Below are 11,015 nucleotides of genomic sequence, written 5' to 3'. Positions count from 1 at the left end.
AATAACAAAATAAATTAAAAAAAAAAATAAAATATATATATATATATATATATATATATATGAAAATATATTATAATGAAATAAATAATATCAAAATAAATCTTTAATAATAAATAAAAGCAAGGAAATTATTAAATTAATTAACCTTTGATAGTGGAATATCGACGGTTCTATAGTGTTAAATATTAATTGCTTAAATAATTTTAAAATGTATGAATCCTCCTCGAAAGAAGTTTCATGCACCGAAATGTCTGACAAATAAAAGTTAATTTTAATTTTATCGTAAGATCAATTTCGCCGATTTCATTATTCTATCGTGGAATCGTTTCGCGTGCACATGCAAATCTCTCTCAACAACTACACATGATAAGAATAAGCCATATTTATCCGGCTGTTCTCGGGATTAACTGGTCAAATACTCTAATCGCTAAAATGTAACTTTAATCGCATATGTGAGTCACCTCTAATCACGTATACATCTTTCTTACTAAGTCTTATTTGAGTTTTTTCTACTTCCGCGATTTTCTTCTATTTTCTCCTTAATAAAAATAAATCAGAATAAAAAAATTCCTCATGCGGCAGGTACAATTACAAACAGGTGAGCAGTGTCGCTAGATATTCACAGTCGACATTATTGATCGTCGCAGCGGAACTGAACGCAATACATCCGCATTCTCACCGGGAGCACTTCTATCAGGCTCTATAACCGGAATCGATACGGACCTCGCATTAATATTTTTTTAACGTATTCCTCACGGTCGGTATATGCGATTACCTTTTTGATATTTTTTTTAACGTTCTCATCTGCTTTCGCTTTTTTGAAGACATGTTTTCAAGTCGACGAACGGCGAACAAAAGTGATGAGTCTAAGCGGAGCGTATCTATCGATATATATCTGCCTACTTGCGCCACGATGAATCAGAGAACAGTTTGAAAATTGCACTTACAACCACGTCGGTGCAACGCGACGAATACAATTGCCGAGAATTTGCATATACACGGGAATGACGCCTTCCTGGATCTGAACGACGCAGCACGCAACACGTGCCTAATTATTTTCTTGCGGCTTACAGAGCGCATTTGCCTTCTCTTATACGCCCTTCCCTAGTATAACGATCCGCGAGGCAGATCTCTCGTCGTTTTTCACTCGCGGAATATTCATACGGGCTGATATCAACCTCGGAGAGCCGTATCGCGCGGCGTAAGAGTTTGCGCTCGTAAATTCGACTTTATATCGCGCGTAAAGAAGAATAGAAGTGATATTATTTATTCTCATCATGAATCAATTAGAAAGGAAAAGCCACGTCCTCGAAGGATTTTTGCATCTCTCATAATTATCGAAATTATCGAAATTATCATGATTTCGCGATTTAATTAGAAAGAATAGCAGGTCATATAGCACAGAAGCTTGCAGTAATGCTGTAACGTTTGCAATGTTACTGCAATCCTTATAAGCGCATAATATTATTTGATATTAAGTAATATTTTAGACATATTCTTTTAAAATATTAAATGTAACATTTTAAGAATATTGTACTAAAATTATATAATATTAAGTAATATATAATATTAAGTAATATTAAGTAATATTCTCGAAATATTAATGAAAGGTGTGTGCAATCAAAGATTATGTCTGCATTCCTGATAATATTGCATGATTATTAAAAGTAACATTATATTTAATGGTACTGTAATATTGTATAAACATTAAAAAGTATTATAACAAAATTTTAATTAATTTTTTTAAAACTGTTAGTATAAGTTTAAAGACTAAAAATAATTTTAGCGCGCAATTGTAGAACTGAATATGTATGTACTTAAAATCGAAAACGTTTGTAAAATGCGAAAACGTTTTTTTTAGCACAAAATGCAGCTGATAAGAATTTTTCGTTACTGGATTGTGAATTCAAATTGCACTAAATTAAGAATAATTAATGTTTATAAATATTTTAATAATATTTTATAATAAATTTCAGAGATATTAAGATAACATCCAGGATATTATATAAGTGGACATATAATCTCTATAGAATACTCTCATAATATTAAAAAATATTATAATAACTTATTTTAATTTTTTAATAATAATCATATAACATTTTAGGAATATTTTGCGCTTATAGGGATATTGAAATAATCTGTGTATGGAAACTACATCCATACAGTACAGAATTTGCAGGCTACAAAATAGCATTACAAAATTTCTGTAGTATTTCTACAACTTTTATGCAACTTTGTGTTGTAGAAACAGAGACCATAAAACAATGTATTTTCATTTTGAAAAATATTGCTTCCATAACAACATTCTGTAACAATGTTACTTGCAAATTTAATTTCTTAAATACTTAAATGAAAAAAGATTACGTAAAGCAACTCTGTTAAATTTTTGCCGAGAATCGACTTTACATTGAACTTTAAAACAACTAGCCCAGGTGAGGTAGAACCCGCAGGTGACATCGCGGATCAATTATGCAGCGTACGATGTTGCGAATAAGTCGAAGCCTTGTTCGAGATAGATATATATATGTATTCGCCTAGACATATATATATTCTGTTCCCTTGATTGCGACGAACGACGTCTCACGGAAATCGATCGTGTAGAATCGGTATTTATTTTCACAGGTCTCTCGTAGACGCGCGTCGACGAGGTCGCACGTGCATTCATAAAAAGGTCTAGTGCAGCCGGTGCAGCGACCTTGAAGTTACTCATTGAATGAACATAAGGCATACTTGCGAATAACGGTGATCGTTGCTGGAATTTTAATCATATATGCATTAGTACCGCGAGTACAATGTTTTCTTATACAAATTCAGCAGTCTTGGTCTTATATTATTGTAATTGATCTACGACTGCTTTTCTTTTAGAAGACATAGTCGACACAAACGTGGTTCTACCCTTAATTCTTGACATATTCAATGAATAACAAAGATAGAATGATACTTGACGACTGTATTTCTTAAAAGGAAAACAGCCTACATCAGTTATTTAAGATCGACTTCTTTACAGTGATTTTATCACTGATTAATTGCTTAATTAATCGAATGTTTATCGTTTCGTATTGATTTTAGGTCTCTATCAAGGTAGCGATCGTGTAACTTTTTCTCTCAAGTAGAAACATGAAAAGCGAACATTTTTATTAAAAAGTTATATGATCGCGAAAGCGATTGCACTGTTTGGATAGCTGAGCTAACGGAATTAGTAAGCTAGAATTCATGGAATTCTTTGATCATGACATTCCCTATTCAAACTTCAGGAGTGGACTTATCTACCAGACTGGTTTACCTATCTTTCCAATCTCTTAAAATTGATTAAAATAATATAAAAGGCTTTATGAAGTAGAAATTAAAATATAGCTATATATTCATAACTTTGTTACACTTTTAACAGCTGCAACCAATATTAGATATTAGATATTACAGGAGACATTAAAACAGTTCGTAAACAATTATGAAGCAATAATTCAATATATGCTGACAGAACGTCCAAAAAGTCATAAAAAATAATGGCGCACTTATAACATATATTTTGTTATAATCGTTTGTTACCAAATAGATTGCTTGGGGCTGGCAGTACTTTAGATCCATCACTGTCGGGAAACGGTTCACGAAACCGGTCAGTCAGTTGCCTCGGCAGAAGGCAGAGAGAATGTTCGTCTCGTGGGTTTTAGAAAATTCCGTTGTTAAAAAGCCACAAGCGGAGGATTCGCAAAATTGTGAACGTGAAAACCATATCTCGCCATACCGATATCATGTCGCGGCAGCGGAAACGCGCGCTCTTCCGGATACTTCAAATCATCGTTTGTCTTGGAGTTGTCTTCTTGACGCTGAAGCTATTTTTCGCTGTTATCGGCGACGAGAGCAGACCTCTTCCCATCGACGACGATCTAAGAAAGCTGATGGTAAGTCACTGAGAGATTTAAAATCTCAAGGGGATCGATATAATTCTGAATCGTTTATCTCAGATCGAAGTCGAAGCGGATAATACACGACGAGCGTTGAACATTGAAAGAGTTTGTAAAAAGTATAATTTGGGATTTTATCGAAAGCTCGCCGATAACTCTCTATTCAAGCATCCACCTGCGCCGCAGTATGCGGTCTTCTATATGGACAGGTTTGTAAAAAGTATCAGAAAAGAAGAAGAAAATATATTTTGACTATTAACGATCGATCCTTATCGAAGATTTCAAGGTATCCACAAGATGATGATTTCTGCGCAGAGTACACAACATATCATACTGTCCAGTGTATAAAGCCGGCACCACGACCTGGCTCTACAATCTTTGTCTGTTAATGAACGTGCCCGAGGAGACGTTGAATAGTGGTAAAGAACAGCTGTCGACTATCGCTAGGAGAGTGATACCGGAACTTGAGTATCCTGAAGCCGATCATGCTCTGACAACGAGCAGAAAATTGTTAATCGTGCGGCATCCTTTTGAGAGGTTGTTAAGCGCCTATCGTGATAAATTGGAGAACTCCATCGCCGGACGGGAACACGGGACACTTTATTTCTATCGCAAATTCGGGGCCAAGATTGTGCAGAAGTATCGTAGTAAGTCGTGAGAAGAAAAAAAATGAGGGAGAAACATTGACTAAAAATCTTTTTCTTTATTCTGCACGATAACCGTTATCGTAAGGACAGATTTATTTTTGCGATTAATTCTTCTGTCGATAAATAATAATACTTTCTTACCTTTTCATTATCATTATGTTTCATAACGTTTTCGTTAAAAACGTAGAAATGAAAATGATATAGTCTGCCAAACTGTTCTTTGTTATTCGAACGATATAGAATAATTTTTTAGGTATTATAACAAAATTCACATAAAAATATATAATTTTTTACTGTACTCGATATGTATTGATTGAAAAATTAAGTTTTAAATTTTGAAAATGTATTGAATATGTTTTATTTAATTTTATTAAAGAAAAAGACAAAGAACAGCAATGAATCCGATAAAAAAACTTTCAGAAGAAAATTTCACGGAGCCACAGCCGAATCAAGTGATCCGACGCGAGGGTGTACCGCCACCGGCTGGGATGGAACCGATCTTCCGAGAGTTCATCGAATATATGATCGAGACTGACCTAGGCAGTTACGAAGACGATCATTGGATGCCATATTATCTCTTTTGCACACCGTGCCTCGTTAAATACGACATCATCGCAAAGGTATCTAAATTCGCATCCGAGATCGCTGATTGTCATAATTTTATAATATTTTGCGTTAACACTAAAAGTAGCAAACAAAGCCTATAAAGCGTTAAAAAAGCATATAAGCACTTTTTCAGCGTTTTGTAGTCGCTGTGCTACTTTGTGGATAATAGAAATACCAAGCGAATTACTGTTAAAATAAAAAAGTAAAAAACTAAATATTTCATTAGTATAAAACATAATGAAAATATTCAAAAATTATATCTTTTATATAAAATAATATTAATTTAAAAAGTAGAAATAATCAATAATCGATATTTCTATTAGTATCAACAAAAAAAAATTCAAAAGTGTTAGATATATATGTATTGAAATTTTTTACAAAACATCACACCAGCGATTATTTTAAAGCTCTTGTAATGTAATAATATTTGCAGGTGGAATCACTGTGGAGAGATCAGGTATATGCGATCAATAAATTAGGATTGCAAGATAAGATCAAGCCCAGATGGAGACATAATAACAGTTACGCTAACGCCTCCAAGATATACTTTAGCCAATTAAACAAAGAGATGGTGCGAAGACTGTATGAGAAGTTAAGGCTGGATTTTGAACTATTCGATTATTCACCTGATGTTTACTACGAATACGCTACGTCTATTAATTAATTAAAGTTGATCGAGTGAACTTTGTATCAACAGTCTATTAAGAATAATTTTTTTTATAATAATATAATAATTATTGTGTCTAGAACACTGATGTAAACCATCGATGGCCCACAGAACAGGCATCTCATTCGTGAGATTTGAAAAAAAACAAAAGAGAAAAGTACGTTAAGCCCGTACACGCGCACATGTAATCCTGATAATTGATGGAGCTTAAATCATGTTACGTCACGCGACGAACTTTTGTCGACGAAAATCGATCGACCTACTTCTCACCATACTTAAGGTATCGGACCGGCGGTTTGTCCTAAAGTCAAGGGTCCTCAAGTGGATACGTTAATCGTCAAGGATCGCGACAACCTGAAGCAGGGCATTACCCTGCTAACACGCGGCAAGAATGGTGCCAAATGGATCTCACGCAAATTTCCACAAAATCACATCTAACTTGAATTTCTTTAGAAAGAATAACATTACGATTTTTCTAATTGTAATATATTGAGGTCTATGAGCCCAACTGAATTAACTGGATCCGTTCATAGTTTTAAAGATCTCTTTTCTTCGTTATTTGCGAATCAACTTTTATATATAATTTCTATAATCTATATATAATTGTGTATAATCCGATATTAAATATCAATATATTCAATCAGCTTAATACAATATTATTTGAGGAATTTCAAGAGTGATACCAAAAAATATAGTTACTGTTTATAACCAAGTTTCGGCGAAGGAGATAAATATATGCATTGCATTTATCAAAAGTCGCATTTATACTAATCGTAAGTATTTCATAAAAAAAATTAACGATATGTTTTATGTAATAAAATAAATAATTTGCACGCGCATAAAATACTGGTATTTATTAATCGCGGAAATATCCGATCTTTTACCTTGTTGTGCAGGTCATCCAACACCTCCTGGCCAACCAACCCCAATTCCTCCCAGCTGGGTTCCTGCGGTTTACCCTCGCCCTCGCTGCTACTACAAGTGACACTTTCGTTCCCCTCCGACACGTTCCCTTCTTTTTTATTGTACTGACTACGCCACTCTTTTCGTCCCTTGCCGTTCACAACAGTCACCGCACGATCCGTAATCATGCCGCAGGTACGCACGTCCCGTTCATCGTCGTCGTCATCGTCATCGTCAATGAAGTCGACGCCGATCAGACTATCTATTTGAGCATTGCACTCGTTTACTGGCGATCCGAAAGGGAAACTGTTGGACCTGCGAGACAAACTGTTTCCCGACAATTTCTGTTCATTCAAACATTCCCTTTCTAACTCGAAATTGTCCTTATCTCGGAGTGTCTTCTTTCGTTCTGGACTTGATGATTTTGTCATCATCTTCTCTTGTCTCGAAGAGGCTTCAGAAATATTGCTTCTGTTCGAATCAATCGTGTCGGCGTGACTGTCTCTCTTAAGAATCATTGCTTGCTCCTCCCTTAAAGATATATTTTTCGAGGTTTCTATCGTTGCAACCTGAACTGATTTAGACAAATCATTTTCATCTTTGCTCTTTATTGTCAATTTGTCTTCACTATTTGCTGACAGCGGAGCAGTCTGATTTAACGTAATATCTTCTTTCTTTGATATATCATTAATTTCTTGCGAACTACTGCGAGGGGCTTCATTTTCTAGAATCGTTTCACTACTTTTTTTAATTTTCTTCATGTTCTTTATTTCTTCCGTCGGCGTCACCGAATTGATTACAATTAGAGGTCCACCTGTCTTCGTCAGAATACTCTTCTTAGGACTCAGCTGCGCGTTGTGAGTGTACTCTCGCTTGGGACTACTGGACGCCGACCTGGAAGCTCTCCTTGATCCCCGCTTCTCCATGTGAGGACTGCAAGGTTGCGATGATGGTCGTTTCCTCATCATTTCCGGCATTTTTGTGGCCGGCGACACCGGAAGTGGGATCCTCGTCTTGGGCGTTATCTCGATCGATTCTGTATCGTCGCTGTCGGGTGTCCTTAGTTTCACGATCTCGCCGCCAAAGTGGACGCGTCTAGGTGTCCTACGTTTATCTGCGGACGATGATTCTTCAATGATCCCGTTCATCACATCGATCTTGTTTTTCTTTTCTTCGTTGTCCTCACTATCATCATTGTCCTTTTCCTCTAGAATTGTCATCGTGATGGCCGTCTCCTCGTTGAACTTGATCTCGGTCTCTAAAACGACTCTTGACGGTGGTATTTCGTCTTCCTCCTCGGCGATACCAGAAGTGTCGCTGTCACTATCCCATTTGTCAAAGGCGCGCTCTTTCTTATCAGCCTTCATAATATCCTGCGTGCGATTCTTATTTTGTTTCTTTTTGGTCGACTTGATATTGTAGATTTTGGAGAGAACATCGATGTTCTTCTTAAACTTGTCGTCATAATGTGCTAAATAACTCTCGAATTCTTCCTCACCGACTGCGTCACGGATCTTCATGAGAGATTTCAGAACAGCTTCTTGATGTGGTACCTGGACCAATCGCGAGGCGAAGGCGATCGTGGCATCCTTCAGGATCTGCGTTGTTGGAGGAGGACTGTTCGAGGATGGAAAGAGCAGCAGAGGTGCGCTCAAGATTACGCCTGTCGTCACGTTTGTTTGAAACGGATTGTGAGCATCCGGGCGATTCAAGCCGTCGTGAAGGATCTGAAATAAATGAAAGTATTTCTTGATATCGTTATCTTCATAAAAATTAAAGAGACCATAGAGAAATTTTAGAAACTCGTACAGTATTTGAATTTCAAAGCAATTGAACTTAAAATTATTTATTTATAGAAAAGAATCGTTATCGAAATATTATGAAATAATGCTTTGATAAGTTCCTATTAATTGAAGAAATACAATTTTTCCAGAAAGGTGATAAACATAGATCCAAAAAGGTGATAAATATATATTTAAAAGAAAGCTACAGGTAAAAAAAATAAGTTACAGACGTTTTGAACCATGTCTTCTCTGTTGGGGCTATGAACCAGATAGACCCGCAGCGTGTCCAAAGCGCCCTTACGAACCGCCGGCGCTGGATGTCCCAAATTATTGATCAGCTCCGGCACCACTGGTTGCATGACCTTGTCAACGACATCGATACTCAGTGTTGGTAAAACGTCCATCAGCACCCGCAGAGCGTGTTGGCGAACCTCCCATTCCGGATCCCGAAGTCTCTCGGAGATCTCGATGAAGGTGGCCTGCGTGTCAACTTCGGACGGAAACCTACGCGTACGCACCTGGTCAAAGACAAACAGCTTGTCAAATTTATTCGCTTTCAAAAAAGAAAAGTAGAAGATAAAACATACACATAGAAATACGTGGCAAGAGTACTGTCTAAGGGTTGTTCTATCTTCAGATAAACTATGTGATTTATCTATTGGATAAACAATAGAGTAAAACTCTCTAAATCTCGAGTAAAATTTCAATCGAAGAGACTAAAAATTTATCCTGTCTTGAGAAAAGACTAAACTTTTACTCTTAAAATTTCACTCTTCAAAGTGAGACGCAACTAAAAGTTTTAAGCTGGGTTCTTCCATTTTTCAGTAAAATTCAGCTCACTGTCTTGCTCTCTTATTCTCTTATTCTCTTATACTCTTACTGTTCTCTTTAAATTTTATAGAATGGAATCTCACTCGAAGAGACTGAAAATTTAGCCTATTTTGAAAAAAGAGTGAAAATGCGGTCACTCTTGTTTAAGAGTTTCATTCTTTTTAGAGTGAGATTTACTTTTTTGAAATGAGGTTCTTCACTTCAAAAGAGTGAAATCCCTTTTTGAACAAGAGTGGCCATATTTTTCACTCTTTTTCAAGACTGGCTCAATTTTCACTCTTTAGATATTTTCCACCCCAAAGAACAAAGAGAGTATTATAAAATACTCTTATCTCGAACGTACCACGTGTTCCCAAAGAGGTGTCAATTGTATTGCTTGCCCAGACAGCGGAGTGGACATCATCTTACGTCGCGACTGATGACGATGACGACTATCTCGCCGTGCGGATGAACCGTTGTTCTCCGACAAGGACAATGGTCGAGCAACGGGAAGCGAAGCGGGTTCTTCCTGGGGCTGCAGTGGCCCCGCATCTGTCGATCCTGTCATAGATGACGACAAGCAGCCGGACATACTCCCCCTACGTCTCGTCCTTCGGGTACCACCGATTGTCCGTCATGATCTTCCGCAAATTTGGCTCCTCACCATTCATCGATGGTCCCAGTGGCATATATATGTGCGATTATTACTAAAGTAATTATTACTAAAGTAAAATTGCATGAAGTCATATGAAATTGATATACCCTCTTGCTTTTACCTTCGAACTTTAAGATTAATTCGCGCTCCTCCTCCGTAAATTTTCCTATACATAAATTGCAAAAAAAACTGGCAGGTAGTTTCTTAAAATTATCGAAGGTAGAAAAATGGGTTTGATAGTAATGTAATAATGATAGCAACGATAATGATAGCTACGATAATAATACAAGGAAAAGATAAATCGATTCTTATTACTAAGTTAATTAACTTAACTAGGATTATAAAGACCGGATGTGCTGACATAAAAGTATGCCAATTTAACGATCGACATTTAAGGCCGAGGTATCTTAAAAATTGTAGCGAATGTGCAATTCCAGTAGTGAAATTACCGGAGTTTTTATTGGCAATTTAAAGATTAGGGTGAAACGTAAAATCACACGAATACATAAAATCTATTATTTCACTGATGCGCGACATGAATTTAATGTATTAAAACTTCTTCATCGTGTTTATAAGTATATTGGATTGTGACGTCCGAAGCAAGAGAAGCCGCACCAATTGAAAAACATGCAACTCGCATCTGATTGCGCCTTGTTTTAATATTATATTCGATATTACTCGAATGAAAAAAGTCAAGTCCTTCTAAATGTCCATCATCCTACAGTTCCTCATCACCGTCACGACTTCCTTCGGAATCGACGATGAATGACTGACGTTTGTTTTGCTTCCGGGATGTATGATGCACAATTGACGTTGCAAAGACAGCTATCGCTGTCAAAGAGGTAACGTTTGTCATGCGATGTGAATGGTATCACTGCGAAACAAAGTGCATAATTCACGAAAGCGTTGTCTCATAAATAAGAAAAACCGATCAAAACGCAGTCAAGTGGTGCACGTTTTCCGCTTTGTCTTTTTTCCAAGAATGTATAATATACATCCCCAATACGCGCATTTTATACGGAGATAAAAAATATCTCCGTC

The 11,015-nt window shown here is 36.5% G+C and overlaps 2 protein-coding genes across 2 annotated transcripts in view; one reads left to right on the top strand and one right to left on the bottom strand.

Moving 5' to 3' along the window:
* The window catches only part of LOC105617220, a 35,185-nt gene extending 25,274 nt beyond the window's left edge, over positions 1-9,911 (bottom strand). The window contains exons 1-3 of the mRNA XM_012198787.1: positions 9,684-9,911; positions 8,740-9,027; positions 6,707-8,452 (exon numbers count right to left, since the gene is read on the bottom strand). Of these exons, the coding sequence (XP_012054177.1) occupies positions 6,707-8,452; positions 8,740-9,027; positions 9,684-9,911 (2,262 nt within the window). The remainder of the gene's footprint in view (positions 1-6,706; positions 8,453-8,739; positions 9,028-9,683) is intronic.
* LOC105617219 (carbohydrate sulfotransferase 8-like) lies at positions 3,750-5,904 on the top strand. Its single transcript, XM_012198786.1, has 5 exons — positions 3,750-3,899; positions 3,963-4,111; positions 4,218-4,549; positions 4,970-5,169; positions 5,589-5,904. Exons 1-5 carry the CDS (start codon positions 3,750-3,752, stop codon positions 5,817-5,819), a joined length of 1,062 nt encoding a protein of 353 aa, XP_012054176.1. The 3' UTR covers positions 5,820-5,904.
* Positions 9,912-11,015: the final 1,104 nt, after the last annotated feature.

This window comes from Atta cephalotes (assembly GCF_000143395.1).
Source record: "Atta cephalotes unplaced genomic scaffold scaffold00012, whole genome shotgun sequence".
NCBI classification, from domain to species: Eukaryota; Metazoa; Arthropoda; class Insecta; order Hymenoptera; family Formicidae; genus Atta; species Atta cephalotes.
The sequence above is the reverse complement of the archived record's forward strand: the minus strand, read 5'-3'. Positions and strand labels throughout refer to the sequence as shown.